Here is a 22,353-nt window from a genome sequence, read left to right on the forward strand (position 1 = left end):
CCGCGGAGGGGGGACCGATCGGCACCCCATACACGCGATCCGCCGACTCTAAAGCCAGCGGATCGCTTGTATGGTAACAGGCATCGCTGCCTGTTTTTAAAAAACGGCCATTTCCCGCTGAAATTTCACCACATTTACTAAGCTAAGGGAAAACTTCCACTGCAAAGTGCAAATTCCCTTGAAAAGTAAGGAGCCTATTTGACTTAGTAAATCAACTCCACAGACTACACAATGCCCTATGTCATGGGCACATTCAAGTGTATATTTGGGTAATATCCATGACTGAATATAAATAGGCTCTGCAAGAGAATGATATTGCATTTCACAAATGGTCCAAAGCCTGTATATGATATGTTATTTATTACATGCATTAGTCAGATCAAGGCACGGTTCCTCACCCTAGTCCAGTGCTGGCGAACCTTTGGCACATGTGCCGCAGAGGGCATGCACAGGCTCCTCTGGTGGCACGTGAGCCTAGGCAGGGGCTTCCTGCATTTCATGAAAACAGGGCTAAATGTAGAGCAGGGAAGCTACTGCTCGTTTAGTACAAATGATCTCTGCAATGCCGCCGAGATCCCTTGTATGCAGCCTGCAGGCCTGTCCCCCTCCTCCATGGTCTGCCCCCCCCCCCCCCCACAGAGAACGTCCGTTCTCCGGTCTGCTCTGTGTGAACCTCCCCACCTCAGCTGTCACAGTGCTGTGCTCAAACTCCTTCAATAAAGAGAACCTGTCATCTCCAAATGCTATCACAAAGGGGCTTGTTATTCCCTTTCTGGCACAATAAATTTAAGTGAAAAGAATTTAAATAAAACAATTAAAAAAATAAAAAGTGATAAAAAAGTAAAAATAATACAAAAGTGATGTAACACATATCACTTCTGCATTCACAGCCCGGAGGGAGACAGCAAGGAGCTGATCTCCCGTCCTCCTCCTCCTGACGCCCTCCGAGCCGGTCCTGGGCCGCAGATTGGGCAGCGGATCCCGGGATTGCAGGTGAGGGGTCAGGGGGGGGGGCGAAAAAACGAGCACATATAGACGATAGGCAGGCTATGGAGCCGCCGATCGTCTATATGTGAAACACCCGGTAATGGGTGTTTGCATTGGTCGGGTCTTTTCTGCCCGTGCGTGCCCGCTAAGGGGCGCGCGCGAGCAGAAAAAAAATGCCGTCTGGAGACGGCAACCCGCCAATGCAGCAGTGCCGTCCGTCCGTTTTTTTACAACGGGCGGACGGCAAGTGGTTAAAAAATAAAACAAAAAAATTAAAAAAGTGGTAAAAAAAAGTAAAAAATAATAAATAATGAATCAAATGTTTAAATGTTTGAATATGAGTTTTTCCCTATTTTGCCTAAGGCAGTGATGCTGATAATTTTTTAAACCCCAGTGCCCAAAATAAAACACAATACCAAAGTTATTTTCAGTGTTGGCACTTTGAGATAAATACATTGATTTTGTGTTGCAGTTTGCGCACCCGGGCTCAAAAACGTTAGCCATCACCGCCCTAATCTTTCTGTCGGTGGTGGTGAATCCAATTATGTGGGGTATCAATACAACTTGGTGTGGTTTTCCATTAGAGGAATACATCAACCACAGCAACATTTCAGGTGTTTTGGAGATTTTTTGTTCACTCAGATCATCTTTATGAAACAAGTGGTTCCTTGTTTTTTAAGTCCTATCCCATTGTAGGGCTGAATTTGGCCTGCAACTACTCAATATGCACACGTATTTTTAGAAACACTCAAGCTTCCTCATGAAGTAGATTGTCTGAGAAACACGTGGAGTTAGTGCCGTACCTCACTATTAACCCCAATGTATCTTACCTACTTTGATAACCTTTTCCATGATAATTGTCCTTTACCCTGATAATCCAGCATGTGCTTTCACTCTATTGGATTTTTGTGTTTTTACATAAATTTGTACAAAGTTATATTTTAACTGCAAAGTTACATCTGAATGGTACATCATTGTGGCACCAGAAAAATCCTAGTTGTAGATAGTCTATACCTATTAACATTCAATCTTGGATGTTACCCAAATGTACACTTGAATTTGCTCATTCCATAGGGCACTGTGAAGTCTATGGGTTTTTATACTCACTTGCCACCAATAAACAATGACCTGGTTGTCTTGAGACTAAACATTTGTAAACATATAGACATTTTGTTTCAGTTGCCTTAGGGATCTGATAGGTCTGCAAGTCAAAGACAGCATATAGCATCATAAAATGCATTACTGTATTTAGATTTATAATTAATGTGAAAGAAATGTCATTGTACTCAATACTGGAAGTTATTTGGGTACTTTCATTATTGACCTCTATTTACAGTAACGTTCTCTTGAGAAAAGTTGGATTTGTATGATATAATTTGTGGCTTTTAAAGGGTACATTTAAAAAAAAATATTTATTTATAATTGCCGTAACAAAAGTACAGAAAGAAAACAACAAGCGCAAATGGAGATATAAGTCCGTAAAAAACAAGGTCATCGTCACAAGATATTGGTTGTGTAGAAATAAACAGAAACAAGAACATAAATTCCTGACGTTATCACGAAAAAATGGGCAATAAGAAGAGAGCATAAAGCACACGAGAAAACGACATAATAAACTGTGCTTCGTTTGCTCCTATATTCCCACGGCTTTTTATAACGGATTTTTAACTGAGAAACAACTAACCCACAGGAAACAAAAGTGGGGGAACAAGGAGAGTATGCAGGTTAAAAGGAAGGGGAAAAGGAGGAAGAGAGCAAAGCAAAGAAGAAGAGAAAAAAAGAACCAGAAGATCCAGCCCCTGCCGTACAGCCAACCATCCTACACGCCGTCAGGGTCCTGGCCCAGGAGTGACTTATATTCAGAAGCAAAGGTAAAGTCATGCTAGTAAAACCATGTCTTTCTGAAGGCTTCCTCTCAATGGTGGAGAGGCGCAGTCAAGTCCTTCATACTTCATAGTAAACATCTCTTGGACCTTTTTACACTATAGAGCGAGGGAGAGTGGGGAGGTCCGTTTCCAGCAGAGTGGAATACAAACTCTCGCCGCGTTGATCAAATGAACCAAGAGTGATGTCCTATAGCGACATTTCGACAGGTGGTTTACATGGAGTAAATAGGCACAAGGCCCTCTCCCAGTTTCTGAGATAACCCGGAACTTCTTCAGAGGAACAATTAAGCCCTCTGGTAGGTCTTCAGGTGTAAGGAACTTACCTTCCTCGCTCCATGTTCAACAACTTCCCGGGTCCAGGGCTAAGCCCTAGCCACCTCACTCAGCTCCACGTCCTCAGCAGGTAAAGCCAAGAGATTCCAGACACAAGGCATTTAAACAATTTGCCTGATGCCAGGTATCTTCAACCACTCTTCTCTCTCCTTCTACTGAGTTTTGTGCAGCCTCCTGATCTACTCTCCATCCTGAACTGCCAACTACATTAACTCTGCTCTCCATCCTGAACTGTGAGCCTGATTTACTCTGCTCTCCTAACTGAATTACCAATCTCCTGTCTTTGCTCCCTTATCCTAAACCCTGTGCTGCCATCATTAACCACACACTACTCAGCTCCCAAGCAAACACCTTCACTCAAGTTAACCCATGCTGCACAGAGTAAAGAGGATCACCTGTTAAACAACTGTGAACTGAATGGGACATCCTGAATCCATCATCATTCAATCCTATACTACTGATGCTCTTAACTGCAAGTACTTTACAACCTACTATACTTGTCTACCTTATTTTGTTAATTCTTTGGATTAAGTGACTCTTAAGTTTTATTAGAGAGAATTATCGCAATCCAGTTGTGGATTTCCTTTCTGTATTAATTCCAATTGTGTCGACTGTTTAGTCACTACTAACGCATGGTCATGCCTATATGAAGTAATATGGTCAAGCAACCCAGATGGTCTCTTGGACTGTTATTGCTACTCTAACGGTAATTTCTTATGTGGAAGATGACTGTCTGTTCAGTTTTGTATTGCTGTAGTTGCAAGGTTGCAGCCACAGTTGAGGTCCAGTGACACATGCATAAATAAATAAAAAATGGATCCAGCGGATGCCGTTGCCCGTATGGTAAATTTAACACAGAGACTGGACTCCCTCACCCAAAATGTAAACGTTCTCCAGTTGGAGAATCAAAATTTTAGACTTTATATCTCTCAAAATTTGTCTACCAGACAACCCCAAAGTGAGCTTTCTAAAACAAAAATTAGACCGCCTGACCTATCCCCCAGGGACAGAAACCAATGTAGAGAGTTTATAAATGCATGTAAACTTTTGTGTGATCTAAAACCCAGGAGATATTCTACCGACAGAATAAAAGTCTGCACTCTTATTTCCAACCGTAGAGGGGAACCAAGGGCTTGGGCAAATAATTACCATGAGAAGGAGGATCCTATATTAAACTCCTTCACAAATTTCTTAGCTGTCATTATTGTACGATGACCCCAGCAAAAAGCTATCCGTAGAGCCAGCTATAAGGGCCTTGAAACCGGGTAATAGACCTGTTGAAGATTACATAGCCGAATTCAAATGTTGGACCAGAGCAGTGTTAATTTTGGCACCAAATTTCATTTTCGTCTTAGTCTTTTGACGAAAATTTATTTTTATTTTTAGTCGCATTTTAGTCACCAGATTAATTTTTATTTTAGGCTCGTTTTAGTCGATGAAATTCAAGTTGATTGTAGTCGAAGAAAATGAAAGTCGATTTTAGTCAACTAAAATTGAATAGGTTTATTTTTTAGTGTAATGCATTATTTAAGCCATTCTCTAGCATTTCCAAAATCTTTTTTTATACATCCCTGTATTCATTTTTTTTTTAATTTAACTTTTATTTCTTAATTTTTTTTTAACTTCATTGCTATCACATGGGGGGTCCCCCAAGCCCCTATGTGATAGCACATGGGAGGTGAAAGGTTCTCTTTAAGGTGACATTAGGGGACTTTTAGACCCCTAGTTTCACCTTTCCACTTCACTGGATTCAGCTACTGAGGCAGCTCAATGTCAAAACAGCAGGAAGTGGCTTGGAGCAATAGCCAGCCTGTTATTGGTTATTTTAAATTGCAATAGCCAATAGCCTCTGGAGCCTCTGGGAACTTTATTGATTTTGCAACTGTAAATACAAAATAAAATGTCAATAATTGAAAAACTCTCTCTGGTCTCCGTTAAGAGTTACTGACGGCAAAACAATTTCATCAGGCCCAATTACCCATCAAACACAACCACTTATGGTAGTCACAGACAACAATCATGTGGAATTCATATCTTTTGATGCTATTCCCTCACCTCACTTCCCAATCATTTTAGGACTGTCATGGCTTACATTACATAAGCCCACTTTCTTGTGGCAGACTCTATCCTTCCAACCTAATTCTACATATTGTTTACAGATATGCTATACTATCTTGCCAGTTTTGCAAGTTTCTACTCCTGAGATACCAGAAACCTCCACTCCTGAGATACCAGAAACACATGAATATTTTTTTGATGTGTTCAGCAAAAAAGATGGTGGAAAAATTACCACCTCACCGACCGTATGATTGCCCAAAGATTTAATTCCAGGCAGTACTTTGCCCTTCGGTCAGATTTACCTATTATCCCAACCAGAACTTAACCATCTAACAGAATACCAGGATGAAAACTTAAGGAAAGGTCTCATCAGACCTTCTACTTCTCCTGCTGGAGATCGAATGTTTTCTGCCAGGAACAAAAATAACAGTCTTAGACCTATCATTGACTACAGGCAACTGAACAAAATTACAATAAAAAACAGATATTCACTCCCACTCATCCTGGAGTTATTAGAGCGGCTGCAATCAGCTCAAATTTTGACTAAATTAGATCTTAAAGGAGCCTATAACGTAATTCAGATAAGAGTTGGAGACGAATGGAAGACTGCATTCTGCACAAGACATGGCTTGTTTGAATACTCAGTAATGCTCTTTGGGCTATGTAATGCTCCAGCAACTTTCCAATTCTTCATCAATGATATATTCAGGGATCTTCTTGATGTCTGTGTCGTCATTTACTTGGACAATATTCTCATCTACTCCAACAATCTAATCGACCATAGAAAACACGTCAGATGGGTTCTATCCAGATTAAGGGCTCATAAATTATATGCAAAACTCGAGAAATGCATTTTTGAAGCTCCTGATATCTCCTTTCTGAGTTACATCATCTCTGCAAATGGGATTCAGATGGACCAAGACAAGGTTAAATGCATCCTAAATTAGCCAATCCCACATACCAGGAAAGCTATACAAAGATTTCTGGACTTCGCAAACTTTTATAGAAAACGTATTAAGAACTTCTCCGCCATAGTGAAACCTCTAACTAAATTAGCCAGTACTACCACAAAATATTATTGGAACACTGATACACAACAAGCGTTTGAACAATTAAAACATCTTTTTATGACGGCACCTATCCTACACCTACCCAGATTACAGTACATGCTTGAAGTAGATGCCTCTCAAGTAGCCATAACAGCTGTACTTTCACAAAATAAATCTTCTTCATTCCTACTCCATGCTGTAGCATTTTACAAACATTAAATGAAGCAGAGATTAACTATCCGGTGTGAGAAAAAGAATTGCTGGCAATTAAGTGTGCCCTTGAAAACTTGAGACATCTCTTAGAAGGCACTACCAATCCTGTCATTATTTACACTGTTCATCAAAATCTGTAATATCTTAAGACTAACAAAACACTCTCGGCAAGACAAGTCAGTTGGAGCTTTTTCTTTGATCGTTTTGACTTCATTATTACCTACAGACCGGGTGCAAAAAATGGGAAGGTTGACTCACTTTCAAGACAAGATGAACCCACAACTACTAGTAAACCATCAACTTCAATCATTCCACAAGAGAAGATAATAAGTGTAACTTTGAACCTAAAGGAAGAACTTAAACGAGCATTACAATCAGTTTCATCCGCCGTACCATCTGATTTACAATCAGATGAAGAAGGATTCCTGTACAAAGGGTTTAAACTCTATGTAACTCTATCTTTCAAACTCAAATTCTAAAATTGCTACATAACGCTCCTTTGCAGGACATCCAGGTAGCACAAGAACATTGGAATTGTTACGCCCACAATTTTGGTGGCCAAATATGACTAAGATTGTTCACAAATACGTCTCTTCCTGTTTGATATGCACACGTTCAAAACATGAGACACAATGGCCATATGGACTTCTAACAAATTTACCCATTCCTGACAAACCATGGGAGACTATCGCCTTGGATTTCATAGTGGACTTACCATCTTCCCACAATCATAACACTATCTTGGTCATTGTAGATCTTCTCACAAAAATGGCCCACTTTGTACCTTTGAAAAAATTACCTAGTTCAAAAGAAACTTCTAATGCTCTGATACAAATCAAATAATTTCAGATCGCGGGACACAGTTCGTATCCAAATTCTGGAGATCTCTTTGCAAGAAACTACAAATTGAAAATCGTCTCTCAAGTGCCTATCATCCACAAACAAATGGACAAACTGAAAGAATAAACCGCCGTCTTGAGTAATACTTACGATGTTACTGCACTCATCTTCAAGATGATTGGTGGAATTTACTTTCTTTAGCTGAGTTCTCCTACAACAACACTCTTAGTGCTTCTACGAATCAAACACCTTTTTTCTCCAACTAAGGGTTTTATCCTAATCTTTTTCCACCAGAGTTCGTACAAATAAACAATCCAGCAGCCGAGGTTTACACTAAACGCTTACATAAAGTTTCTAACCAACTAAAAACCAATCTTACAAAAGCTCAACCTTTGAAGACGAGAATCTCCTCCCAACCAAATTGTTGATTTAGTCTGGCTGTCCACTAAAAATCTTAACCTGAAAACCCCTTCGGAGAAGTTAAGTAGTCTATTCATTGGTCCTTTCCCAATTCAGAAGATTATTAACCAGTCAACTATCCGTCTCTCTCTTCCACCGCACTTTCCATTCACCGCACTTTCCATGTTGCACTATTGAAACCTCACAAACAAAATTTATTCCCAAACAGGTCTCCACCTCCAGCACCACCAATACTTGTTCAAGACCAAGAATGAAATTAATAACATTTCGGACTCTAGAAAGAGGAGGAATAAATTACAGTATTTAATGGAAATCTTATGGGCCTCAAGAAGATTCCTGGGCGGATGCTTCTAATGTACATGTTCCTAGACTTATTAAATCCTTCTATTCACGTTATCCTCACAAACCAAAGGCAGAAATGACTCCCGGTGGGGGTCTCTTGTGGGCTGGGGGGGTACTTACCTTCCTTGCTCCATGTTCCACAACTTCCGGGTCCATTGCTGAGCTCCAGTCACCTCACTCAGCTCCACTCCCCTAGCAGTTAAAGCCAAGAGATTCCAGACACACGGCGTTTAAGCAATTTGCCTGACGCCAGGAATCTTCAACCTCCCTTCTCTCTCCTTCTACTAACTTTTGTGAAGCCTGCTGATCTGCTCTCCATCCTGAACTGCCAGCTACATTAACTCTGCTCTCCATCCTGAATTGTGAGCCTGATTTACTCTGCTCTCCTAACTGAATTACCAATCTCCTGTCTTTGCTCCCTTATCCTAAACCCTGTGCTGCCATCATTAACCACACACTATTCAGCTCCCAAGGAAACACCTTCACTCAAGTTAACCTATGCTGGATAGGTCCACCATAAGAATCGTGTGTGGTCAAATAATGTGTGTAGTCGTGTGCATCTGGGTGGAGGACTCTCCAGACATCAACTAAACGATAGGCATGTAGGATATGTTTGAATTGCTTGAGAAAGGCAAAGGAAAGATGGGATGTGCCACGTGAGAGATCAAGGAACAGGTCCAGGGCAACATTCAGGTCACCTCCAAGGAATAGCGCACCTTCCGCAAACTCCCTAAGTCGGATAGGAATGTTCCCAGATCCCCTATTTGGTTGGAATTAGGCAGGTATAGATTGGCCAGGTTGACCTTCTCCCCGTTGATAGTACCTTTGAGGAATAAAAACCGCCCTTGGAGATCCGCAGCATGATCAGAATAGGTCCAATTTAAGGACCAGAAGAGAAGAATACTAATCCCTCTAGATTTTGAGGAGGTATTGGTACTGTGAAACGCTACAGGAAATCTATGGTTCTGCAATTTGGGCACACTCCCCTCTCTAAAGTGGGTTTTTGGAGGAAACACACATGAACTCGCAGTCTCACCAATTTACCGAGAAGTCTGGACCTGGTATGTTGAGTCCTTGAACATTCCAAGATGTCACATTTATCGAGATGGAAATACTGGATTTGGAGGATAGGTCCACAGTGAAAGGCATAACGACAGGGGCCGGGCAGGAAGGGAAGCAATCAGAAAAGAAAGACTAGAGATAGTCAGCAAGGCAAGGAAGGGGGAAAACGGAAAGAAGAGAAAAGGGGAAGGGGGAAGAATAGAACCAAGCAGAAAAAGATACGAAGGTAAGTGGGGGAAAGCCTAAGGGGCTTAAAATGACAATATAGGCTGAAAAGTAAAAAGGGGAAACAAACTAAGAAAAAGCCTCCCAGCAGCCTAGCAAGGGCTCTAAGGAAGCAGTCCTAATGGGGGAAGGGGTTGGCTATAAAATTTTGGAGCTCAGAAATAAATATGTTCTGGGCACACCTCTTAAAGAAAATGTCTATCAGGAAAGAGATAATGTAACAACAGCAACAATCCGCTAATAAGAAAAAGTCATAACAGGGGTGAGGAAGGGGCATCAGGCAAAGGAGAAGGTGAAAAAAAGCTTAAATGGTACATTGATATTCCATTGATATTTCCATTGATATGGGTTTTTTTGTGTTTTTGTTATTGATGAGTCTGTGCTGTTCCAATTAGGATTCACTTTAATGGTAGACTCACCAGCAGCACTTATGCGCCTTCCCTTTGTTCCCCCACCGCTCACTGGTTTTCATTATGCCAATCAGTGGTGACTTTTATACCCCCTTGCTGGATTCTCCATTAAAGTGGAAAGTGACTGGGTTGGCTGGGTGACACCATTGTTTGGTCATACATTCAATGCAAGGAACACCACACTTTTTTGGTTTATGAGGGGATTAGAGCCTGGATGTAAGTCTAAATGGCTTTATAAATCTAGCAGATAACAGATAACTAGGTTTTAAATTGTATTTAGACTTAGACTAAATGCACACCTCCTATACACCAAAACACAAAGATATGACTGAACTCTAAAACTTTGATCCATTTCTTTGTGGAAGGCAATTATGTATATACTTTATATCTAGTAGTAGTGTTCCTGGAGCCCTTTGTGGTCTTCAAATACCTTCCTTTTCAAGTCTACATAAATGTTTTCATTTTGGTTGATATATAACATTACCATTAACAACACTGGCAGACAAAATTGTATTTAAAATGCACTATTATCAAAAATGTATCTTATTTGTGTATAACTCGGCTGTAGATCCTCAAATCATCTCTGAATTGAAGCTGACACTGTTCCCCATAGTCCCTGTGTTGGAGTGGTGGCTACTTTACAACACACACAGGAACCATGGGAAGCAAAAGTAGCCACCCTCCAGAAGGAAGGACAGTGTCAGCACCAATTCAGAGATGATTTGAGCATCTACAGCCGGGTGATACACAAATAAGATACATTTTTCTTTATATTTGGGGTACTTGAATGCATTTGTAAGATTTAAGTCCTGAGCTTAGTGTCACTTTAACATAGAAAATAACTTTATGTTAATACTTATTGTTTTCACATTTACCATTGCATCTTCAATTTCTGCCGTGCCCAACCGATGCCCACTGATATTTATCACATCATCCATTCGCCCTGTTATCTGATAATACCCTTCATTTGACCTGTAAGCTCCATCCCCAGTAGAGTAGTAGCCTGGAAGAATTAGAAAACAATAAAATGTAAAGTAAGTTAATCAAATCATTACTACATTTAATAAATATTTTTTTGAACTGATTGTTACTCTCTACATAAACATGGAGCACAAACCCATCAAACCCTTCATTATCTTAAGTGACCAGAACACAATATAATATTATTTTATTATTATCTACACTGCAGAGTAAACCAACTAAAGCTATCCATCTAAGGTAAGATAATGTCCTGGTTATAAATTGATGGTCTACTTGAAGGTTTATCTATTTGCACTGTCTGATGCACACTCTTTTTGCAGGTCTTTGACAAAATCTGGTTTTCGAGGCCATGGTTAGGCAAACTCTGGCCCTCTGCGGCGCAACTACAAATCCCATTAGGCATTGTAAGACTCTGACAGCCACAGGCATGACTCCCAAAGGCAGATACATGATAGGATTTGTAGTTTCACCACAGCTGGAGGGCAGGAGTTTGCTTACCCCTGTCCTAGGCTAACCTCTAAGTAAACTCTGTTCTCAATTATATTTGTTTGTAACACAATACTGGTTCCTATCCATAGGGTCTGTAAATGGTTTACCCTTGTGACTACGCGGCAATGGGGGCCAGTTGCAAATGAATGACTTTACAGCCCCTATTTTATTACAAAAGATTTTGAATTGAGTTAGCTTTCTAGCTGGCAAAATTAGTTGCTGGAGAATTTGTTGTTTTTTTACCCCTCTTTTGCTTTTTTTTATACATATCAATGTGTTTCCTGCTACTCTTTTTAGTTACTCTTGCTTTTCAATAAACCAGCAAAAGATATGTCTGAATATATCTAGTTCCCTTTTAGTGAATAACTGTCTCGCTTTTATTAGTACTCTTTTTAATCAGAGTCTCCATACATGGTTATCATTGCTCATTACACTAATCTCCAGTGAAATGGAAGTAAAATACAAAGTCAGTGTATTGATCATTAACCAGTGCTGTAAGATTGTGTTGTTACATAGCAGTCTTACAGTATCTGAATCATTCATGTTTCTGGTTACAGTAAAAAAAAAATAAAACCAGTCCTGACTAAAGCGTTATGTAATGTAATTGCACGCTAAGGTATAAATGAGGCCTAAAAACAAATGCATACTTTTGATTTATGGATGAAGCATTTTTATGCTAAAAGTTTTCATGTGGCATTGCTTTTGGTTTTGGACTGTTTTGTTAAACATTTTTCAGTTTTTGACAATAGCAAAATGAACAAAAGTTTATTTTGCTTAATTAAAGCTGAACTCCAGCCAGGAGGAATGTTATTTATCACCTAGTGTCAAAATGCTCTCCATTTTTGTTTTTAGTTTATTTACCCTCTTTCCCTCATACCCCCTGTTTTTTCTATGTTCTGGTTTGTGGAACCAGCACCTCTGTTTTTTCCATAGGGAGAAATAGCTTCTGGGTATGTTTATTCTGACCTGTAGTTTGCTGAAGGAGAGCAGTGACACTCCTTCTGTGGGTGGGTACAATATTCCAGTACTTACTGACAATTGAGGCACATAACAATTGCACTGATAGCTGTGTACAGCAGGCTATGTGGGCATTTACGGCAGTGAATTAAGGTCACGTGGAAAATGTAGTTTCTTGCACCACCTACCTGGATGCTCGCCCTGGCACGCAGACATAGTAGACGTTCAGGATGGAGCTAATGGTGTCACATAAACTAAAAACATGAATCGCTCTAAAAGTAAGGCATTAGTTGTAAAAAATATTAAAGCATTCATACGATGCATAGGGAAAGGGAGCCAAGGGTCAAAAAAGGGCAGGATCCTGGAGTTCAGCTTTAAGGGTTATCCTGCTCAGGACTTCAAACCATCCAGTGTATACATAGAGAAAGCACAGGTTCGTCTTCCTAGCCATCGGGTAAGGAGGAAACAGGTAGATGAATGGCTTAAAGGGTGCCAGGAATTATGAAGAAGGGTCCCTGGGTTCTCTGCTTTACATTATTGATTGCAATACCAGATTAGGTATCCTACTTAAAGTGACATTAAACCCTCAGATTTTTTAACATAAACCAATACTGTAATGTGTGCCTTACTGTAATCCATGGTTGTTTCCCTTCTCTTTGCTGCTCTTCCTTTTAAATCTGTATCTGTTCTCATGCTCTGCAGAACTTCTGTTTTGCAGCAGACTGCCTTGTCTCAGGAATGGATACACGGTGTCTGTGTATCCGTTTGTATAGGCTTGTAACCTGAGCCAGCACTACAGGAAGAGGCCCTGAGCTGAAAAGGGAAGTTCTCCCCAAGCATGAGAAGACATGAGGATTTAAAAGGAAGAGCAGCAAAGAGAAGGGAAACAACCATGGATTATAGTAAGGCACACATTACAGTATTGTTTTATGTTAAAAAATCTGAGGGTTTAATGTCACTTTAAGATAGTGACAAGAGGGGGTAGTGCTCCTGGCTTCTTTACACTGGTCTGAGTTCAGAAGCCCTGAATCAGATGTAAAAATATTCTGGGTATTAATATTGCATGCTGCAGGTTAGTAAATGAGGCCATTTGTCTTTTACTACCTTCAATCATGAGGTTCTACTGCCTTGCTATCTAAAGGTGCTTATAAATCTAGTGATAGAATCATCATGTTGAGTTCAAGGCAAATGTTCTTTTTATTTATTATATTTTACTTAGCATTGAAACATGAACTGTTTGCATTTCCAGTCCCTGTCCTACAGAGATGCCCACAATCAAATCTGCCTACTACATTCATACACTCATGAACAGACCACACTGCTGTCTTTTGTGTTTTTTGGATGGATGCCAACTGGCTTTCTAGAATGTCTTTACATCGTGGGATGCAAGTGGAGGTCCCAGAGAAGATCCATGCAGACATGGGGAGAACATACAAACTCCATACAGACAGTGTCTGTTCCAGAGGAAGTCCAGTCATACATGAGTGAACATGCAAACTTCATGCAAGCAATGTGTTTGGTGTAATGAAAATATGGAGCCCCAATACTGTAAGGTAGAAGTGACAACCATGTACTAAACCTTCAACTAAATTATTTGATTATTGTGCATGTTTGTCAGTTTACCACATAGCTTATAGGCGTCTAGATTGTTTGACCAACATGGCTGAAATTCTTACCAGGAAATGGCTTGAAGTAAGCATCCACAAATCTCTGATGATCTCCATAGATGGTTCTTGCCATGCCAGGCCATGGCTGTGCGATACACAGAGCACCAGAAACATCACCACCTTCAATGACCTTACCCTAGTGATTAAAAAAAAAAAAAAAACATTTTCCTTTTACTGTCCAAGATCCTACTACACATGCCTAACTATATTTACATAAACTATAATTGTAGTAATTGTTGGCTTATCAACACTATCTTCCTGGTACAAAGTTACTGTATATCATGTTAGCTATCTTTAAAAGCAGAACAAATTGAGTTATGATTATGCTGCATACAGACTACATGAATATATATAGGAAGGTTGAAAAACAGACACATGTCCATCAAGTTCAACAAATAGATAAATAAATACATTGAATACCTGCATCCACAGAATCATAAACACATAGTTACCGAAAAGAAAGTGCAAAGCTTTACAGGCTTTGAGTTAACTTGTGAGGTTGAATGATCCTAAGAGCTACAGCAGGAAGAGTATAGGTATCAGAAGGGCCACCCATGTTAGGAAGCTCTCAGGTAATGAGCCAGACATAAAAAAAGTACCCCGAAATAGGGGTTGGGCATGGGACTGACAAACTCATGCGGTTAAAAGTATATATATATTTTTGTGAAGCCTAAAGGAGGCCAAGTGTCTTCACTGCTGTAGTAGCAGTAGTAGTCTTAACAAGTGGTGTCCCTAGCCCTCCTAGTCCTTCTTGTAGTCTAAAAGCCAAGGAGCGCCCAGAGGCAAGTAATTCAAACAGTCCTCTTTGAGAAAGTGTGAGAATGCTTTCACTCTACAGTTAACTGGTTTATTAAAAAGAAAAAAAAAAGATGAAGGCAATTGTCAACAGGTGAGGAATGTAAACACCTGTTGTACTACATAGTTTGTTCCAAGTCCTCCTGCTGTCACTTTATGGATGATGCTAACAGCCACAGTTCAGTCTTGTTAGGCTTCTCCTGTACAGTAACTATTTTCTTACATATATTTAAATACAGGAATGACAATAAAGTCACATCACTGTCTGGGCACACATTTTAAAGTCTCTTACTTGTTCATTTAGAAGCGTGGGTTTTATGCCAAAGAAAGGCCTCATAGCCATACCAGGGAGAACCTCAGCTTCTTGTTCAGAGGGACGAGGGGAGATGCAGATTCCACCAGTCTCTGTAAAGCAGAGCGTACCACTTAATCAAGTAATGGGCTTAACGGAAATACATTTTAAGACATAATTTCCCAATTAATAGGTAAGCATATATTCTTTTTAATGTTTACATTTGGTAGCTGAAAATCACATGAAGTGGCTTTTTCTTGTGTTTGTGATGAGTTACGTTTAGTAATTGGATAACGGTGGAAAGGCCTGAGTACTTGTATGGCTCAATGAAACTGTGGTGTAGACTGTGGAAGGCAACAGGACGTGCACTGGATGAATTGCTTTATAAAGTGATGTATAAAGCAAGCAGCTACATCTTCCTGTTCGAGGTAGATATCCAATGACTCGCTGTCACCTTGTCATTTACTTAATTGAGTACGCAGCAGCAACTCAACGGGCACAGCAGACTTGGCAATCCTGCCACAGAGATACGCAAGTTCTTGCCGCAGGAATGCCACATATCCCCATGTGGATGGGGTCTGAGAGGTTCTTTATTTGTTGACATGGCTTTGGTGTTGAGTGGAAGATAACCGTAATTGGTAGCAGAGCTAACCATACACCAGTGGAATTCTGTTCAAAAAAATTATTTTTTTTGATTTTCAAATAGTCAATGGGGTCAATCAACCATCATGTTCACCTGTATAGACAATAACATTTGGAGGCACAGGATGGAAAACTTTTCATGAATGTGATTTCTGTTTGGGAAAAATTGTACTACAATGTGCTAGGCACAAAATACCGTATATACTCGAGTATAAGCCGAGATTTTCAGCCCATTTTTTTGGGTGAAAAGTGCCCCCCTCGGCTTATACTCGAGTCAGCGCCAGCGCGTCTTCTTACTTACCTCGCCGAGCGTCGCGTCACTGCTGCTCGGTGTGCGGCGCTCCGAGCGGGGTCATAGTTTAATACATCTGGGATTCCATTCAAGTAGCAGGTTCTTTTCTTTATATTTTCACCCAAGAACTTACAGACATCATGTTTGAGAACAGCTAGCTACAACTTTTTCAGCTCAGCTTCCCTGAACATCCTGTCCAGTACAAGATCACAAGGGACAGAGCAGTCTCCAGCAGCCATTGATCTAGTAGCTTGGAGATGGGAGAAGGGAGGAAGTGGGAGAAAGGAGCAGATGACTTTCCCTGCTGTGTCTCTGTTTGTGAAGACACACACAGCTTACTATTACACACAAGGGTGGTGCCATAGGACCAGGGCAGTCATCAGAAATTTTGTGGCCCCTTACACGGCTTTAGATTGGCGCCCCCCCGCGCCACTGTACGCAGGGCTCAGTGACGCGCTGGGCGCAGGGCTTAGTGACGTGCTGGACGCAGGGCTTAGTGACGCGCTGGACACAGGACCCACCTAAGAGTGACCCTGCAGAGCCCGCCATAGATGCTGCACAGCCCATCTGAGACTGTCTATGGTGGGCTCTGAAGGGGTCTCAGGTGGGCTGGTCAGGGCTGCATCCTTCCCCTCCCTCCTTTCCTTCCTTCCTTCCTTCCTGGCTCCTCTTACCTGCACACATGGCCTGGCCTCCTCTGCTGCCGGACCGGCCAGAAGTGACGTCACGTCACTAACGTGACGTCACTTCCGGCCAGTCCGACATCAGACGTGCATCGTCTCTGATGGGGCCCTAGCTTGTCTCAAAGCCGCTGGAGCGGCAATGCTGGGGCCCTGCGCTGCTACGGCCAGGCCTCCGCCTCCTCACCCTTCACCGTCGGTCGATAGTCAAGTAAGGGACACGGGCGGGCCTCCCAGGCTGCCCGGGTCCCTTACATGAGTATCGGCCATACCCCCCTGATGGCTGCCCTGCATAGGACCCTGCAAGGGAAAGGAGCCACCCTAAAACAGGATATCATGACCAGTGCCTAGGGGACCAGCTGTTTCTTCAGGAAACTAAAACTTTTAAACATCAAGAAGCAGCATTTATTGTAAGTGATTTAATACAAACAAATTAAATTGTACTACACTATGTGGAAGAATTACAAACAGTAATAACGACTTTTGGGAGCACTGTTGGCTTTTTTACATATTTAGGTCATGAAAATTGCACTTGCATGTCTTTATATGCATGATCTATAGTAATTACTCACCTTGGCCATATACATTATACAGAAAATGGAGTCAGAACTTCTGATCCTTCTCCACTCAGTCCAAAAAGAGATCATTTAGGGCACTCATGGCAAATCAATTTTCTTTATTATATAGAAAAACGAAGCAAAAGCTAAAAACAAATAAAAACAATAGGGCCAATGACTGGCATCCAGCACAAGAAACGGTTGCTGGCCAGATGCTTACAATTGTTCTTAGCCTTTTCTAAGTTTTTTTGATACAAGAAATAAAACTGATTTGCTGTGAGGGCCCTGAATTTTATTTTTATTTTTTATACAATAAAGAAGAATGATTTGTCGTGAGTGCCCTAAAATGTCTCTTTATTTTTGATACAATAAAGAAGAGAGTGCCCTGATATTTCTCTTTATTTTTGATACAATAAACAAGAGAGTGCCCTGATATTTCTCTTTATTTTTGATACCATAAAGAAAAGAGATTTGCCACGAGTGCCCTGAATTTTCTCTTTCTGGACTGAGTGGATTGAGTTACTTTGGCCAGGAGCACTGGGACCCGCTGCTGTGGTTTCACAGTGGAAAAAATGTGAGATCTCCAAGGGCAATCTCTTCTATATGAACAGGTCTGTGCTCCATCCAGAGACACTGATGTTAAGATCCACACATTATTGGGGGCGTGTCCTGCACATGGCGGAATAGGCTGCATAGAGTGAGAGCTCCGTGATACCACTAACCTACAGACGACCTAACACGACTTCTCCTACTCCTTTTTTACTCACCTGACGATGTCGAAACGCAGGAAAGAGGGGGGACCCCTTCGCAAGGAGGTACCCCGTCCTTGCAGCGCTATTTCTCCTCAACGAGAACCAGGACCCGCGGCCGCGACCAATCCAATATGGCGACGGAGGATGAACCACAGGCCTCGCCTCGCGGCTCCATCCGATCCCTCTCCCCGACCCTAATGCGGTTGCCATCAGGCTTGCGGTCGCCGCGGCTCTACGACTCCACGGATGTGGATCAATCCCCGCCCCGAGACCCGCCGACGGATGTCCCGCGGGAATTCTGGGCGCTCTTACGCTATCTGCCCACGAAGGAGGACTTTGCGGCCCTGGTCACGAGGGTGGAGGCCGCACTACAGCGAGACCTACATAAAGTCCGGCAGGAGGTTCAGGCGGTGTCCGCGGAGGTTTCCACGGTTACGGAGTCCTGTGCGGCGATCGAAGCTCGCGTTCAGCGCTTGGAGCAGGCCCCGCCGGGCCCATCCCCTCACCTCGCGGCCCTGCAGCTGCAGATGGAAGACATGGAGGACCGCAACCGCCGCCAAAACATCTGGATCCGGGGGCTCCCGGAGGCGACCCTGCCTGCAGACCTCCGGCCCACCATACAGGCCATTCTTGGCTCACTTCTACCAGAGGCCACTCCGGACGCCATTCTGCTGGACAGGGTCCACCGCACCCTTGGCCCTACACCTGCAGATCCTTCCCGCCCGCGGGATATTCTTTGCCGCCTGCACTACTACACAGTGAAAGAAGACATCCTGCGGCAGGCCTGGTTGAAAAGACCCGTGGAGTTTGACGGGGCCCAGATCCAGATCTTGCCGGATATCTCCAGGAACACCCTCCGACGTCGGGCCCTCCTGCGTCCCCTCCTAGATGCAATCCGGCAGGCAGGGGCCATCTACCGCTGGGGGTAAGGACTTCTGATCATTGCTCTCAGTCAGTGATCTGTAAAGTACTGCATCCTTGCGCTAGGTTAGTGACTCGTAAAGTATTAAAGCCACTTTAACCACGAAAGCATTTTCAGTAGGATGTCATCAATTGCAGAAAATCATACCTCTCTCCTTAAAGGTTTTCTGTAAATGTTTATTCTATGTACATTTCTGGATTGGAACTCACAGCTTTATCAGATACAGTATCATTACGTTAAAATAAAACAGAATATCCACCGAGTAAACAAATGCACCGTTACAGTCTAAGCAGCCATTTTGAGCAATTAACTAAGCCTCAGCAAAGTCAACTCATTTATCCCAGCTAGAGAATTATCCATTGCCTTATCAGTAAAGTGAATATATAAAGAGCTTTGGGGCACCAAATTACTTTTATTACACAGCAATAGGATATGCTGCCCATTATCTGCATCCTGAGATTATGCTGCCCGCAAATCTTAATCATTCTTATTCTGAGAAGATCCGAATTAGATACATTCAGAGACTTCCCCTAGCAGGGTCGGCCTTAATTGGACCCTTTAATACATTAAACTACCATTTGCGGCCGAGTAGCCAATACGATTGCGTCAGAAAAAAAAAAAAAAAAAACATTGTGATACTGGGAGTTTGTAGGTTGTGTTTGTAAACAATATTAATCTGAATCCACGTGGACCACTTAACAAATTAAAAAGATATTAAGGCAAATCTCTGCAAATTAATTTGACTAAGTACATGCAAATGAGACCCCACTAATTACCATAACTTAATCGCTTCAAATCTCCTTAAACAAAGCTCAACTGTAATTGGTACAGTAGGTCCCTTGGAAGGCAGAGATGGTTAATACGTATGATGCTTATCATTCTGTAATGACAATTAAACCACTCACCACACGAGTTATTCACTCGTAAGCCTGAAAAAATACTTTTACTATATATTTATTTTTATTTAGAATTTGTTGTAAATTCATTTTGCTGTATCCAACAATCTTCCACCTCTGTCACTGTTTACCTACGTGCCCCTCTGACAGAACATAGATGGCAGGTTTGCAGTTAATTGTTGTTTTCAGTTTTTTGTTTTTTTTTACAAAGAAGCTTTCACCAAATTAATTTTGTCTAGTGGATTAAAGAGGGAGTCTCTGGATTTCAAATCAAGGGTGGATAGGTCATATTTTTATGCTACTGTTTTTGGAGCCATAAGTAATACTAATAATAATCGTGTCTAATATAGCTATGAAAAAATAACATTGCTTTGGTATTTTAAGAAAATCCTTTTTGTATCAGGTCTTAATGGAGAAGGATGTTGAACTTTTTTTTATGGTGTGCCACCGTTTAAGATGACTTGGCATCAGAGATATATTTTTACGGTATGTTTAAAGTAACACTAAACTCACAAGTTAAATCTTAAAAATACATTCAAGTACCCCAACTATTAACAAAAATGTATCTTATTTGTGTATCACTTGTCTGTAGATCCTCAAATCATCTCTGAATTGGTGCTGTCACTGTCATTCCTTCTGGAGGGTGGCTGCTTTTGTTCCCCATGGTCCCTGTGTGTGTTGTAAAGTAGCCACCGCACCAAGCTCACTCCCGTGATGGACTACTAGTTTACAAATTTGTATTGAGATTATAGTCCATCAGAGGAGTGATATTGGAGAGGTGGCTACTTTACAACACACACAGGGACCTACCCTCCAGAAGGAAGGACAGTGTCAGCACCGATTCAGAGATGATTTGAGGTTCTACCGCCGAGTGATTCAAAAATAAGATACAGCCCCCTGCTGAATTATCTCTTCTTGTGTCTTGCTGCAATGTTACAATGTTGCAGTCTAGTCAATAGGAGAGGGGAGATCAAGAACATGTTTCTTCCCTCTTGAAGCTGGTTATATTGTTTAAGCCTAGGCAAAGTCTAGGAAGAGTAAGGCCTCTTTCACATGAGTGGTCAAATCAGGTCACCTGTCAGTTTTTCAGCCAGCCATGATTGGATGCTCTATGGAAGTCTATGGGCAGCTGAGTGTAAACAGACAAATGTCAGTTTACACCCCGGTCAGTTCCGGCCTGTACCGGTAAAACAGATGGATCATTGATCCCTTTCAATGGACTAGATCGTGCTGGAATGGAGGTAATCTGATGTAAATGGACACATGTCCATTTACATCAGATTCCCTAGAGACTTACATGGGGTCCGTCACTTTCAGTTTTTTCCTCCATTGGAAGATGGAGGAACAACTATACGTACACGGATGTCACAGCGGTGACATCCGATCCATGCACTCTGATCAGGAGAGGATCTGTTGACGGATCCATTGCTGATCGGCCAGTGTCAAAGGGGCCTAAGGGAGGGAACGTTTTCTCAATGGAGTCCTGGAAAGCACTAAAAACATGAAAGAGGTTTTAACCCGTCCCCACTGCTGTGTATCACACTGTACGACTACTACTACTGTAACTTACCCCACTGCAAAGTTACAACATTGCAGGCTAGTCAGTAGAAGTTTTACTATCTCCAGTAAGTTCTCTTAATTCTTTTAAGCGTCACAGGAGGACATATACTAACATCCTCCTGTGACCCAAAGCTCAGTATATAGTGAGCTATAGCTGTATTATATTACATACCTAGCTGAAATACATTCATACAGTGGAAATGAGTCCTGCAAATAAAGCAGACCTGCTAACTCTAATATTGCATTCTAGAAAGAGTTTTTGCTGGAATAATCACATGACACAAGGGGTGGGGCTTGCACAAAACGGTATCCTCATTTAAGTTGGCCTAGAGCAGATTTATGTCTAAATATGGTCTTATGAACAAGGACCTTTATAGCAGGATCACCACATATTTTATTTAAATTAAAAGCTGCTGAATTAAAGAACTCCAGGCAAACATAAAGTGTGGGGAGTGAGGCTGCCACCGCACTGGAAGGGTTAGGTGCTTGTTTTGTCTAGGGGGCAAAATAAAGCAGTTAACTTGATCCTTGGTCCTAGTAGTCAGCCCTCACCTCTCTCCCACCACCTTCACTGTTGCATCGGCTATGGAATGTCCCTCGGTATCCTCACATCTAATAAATAATCTAATCAATAAACCTGCATAAGACATGATGACATCAGTGGTTAGACTGCCGGAGCCCAGGGGAGAAGAGGCTGGGGTGACCGGTCTAGCAGCCTGGAGGGAGCTTGTGGGACCAAGGATCAAGTGAGTAAATCTGCTTTATTTGAGCCCTCTAGAAAAATGAGCACTTATCTCTTGCAGCGCAGGGTTAGTCCAACTGCAAGGGTACGTTTTTGGTTTGCCCTGAGTTCTTCTTTAAAAATGTTAAAAGTTACTTTTGAATTTACATTAACATTAATTCTTATATAAGATGTTAGTATATACTTTAATATGTATGCTACAAGGGGCTAAGTGAGCTAGTAATTACAATATAACCCTGCTGCTTTGGTAGCTGAACCTTACATATATCTTCCATTAAAAATCCCACAACATTAAAACCATGTT

At 41.7% G+C, this 22,353-nt stretch overlaps 1 protein-coding gene across 2 annotated transcripts in view; it reads right to left on the bottom strand.

The window, feature by feature from the left end:
* ACSS1 (acyl-CoA synthetase short-chain family member 1) overlaps nt 1–22,353 on the bottom strand; it is a 102,734-nt gene that overhangs the window by 17,289 nt on the left and 63,092 nt on the right. The window contains exons 9-11 of one of the 2 annotated variants that reach the window (XM_018573251.1): nt 15,007–15,119; nt 13,929–14,055; nt 10,701–10,828 (exon numbers count right to left, since the gene is read on the bottom strand). In XM_018573251.1, the coding sequence (XP_018428753.1) occupies nt 10,701–10,828; nt 13,929–14,055; nt 15,007–15,119 (368 nt within the window). Of the gene's footprint in view, nt 1–10,694; nt 10,829–13,928; nt 14,056–15,006; nt 15,120–22,353 lie in introns of both variants that reach the window. The other variant, XM_018573259.1, reaches the window with a different exon arrangement.

The sequence above is a fragment of the Nanorana parkeri genome, unplaced genomic scaffold (assembly GCF_000935625.1).
Source record: "Nanorana parkeri isolate BGI_ZX_2015 unplaced genomic scaffold, ASM93562v1 scaffold46, whole genome shotgun sequence".
In the NCBI taxonomy this organism is placed as follows: domain Eukaryota; kingdom Metazoa; phylum Chordata; class Amphibia; order Anura; family Dicroglossidae; genus Nanorana; species Nanorana parkeri.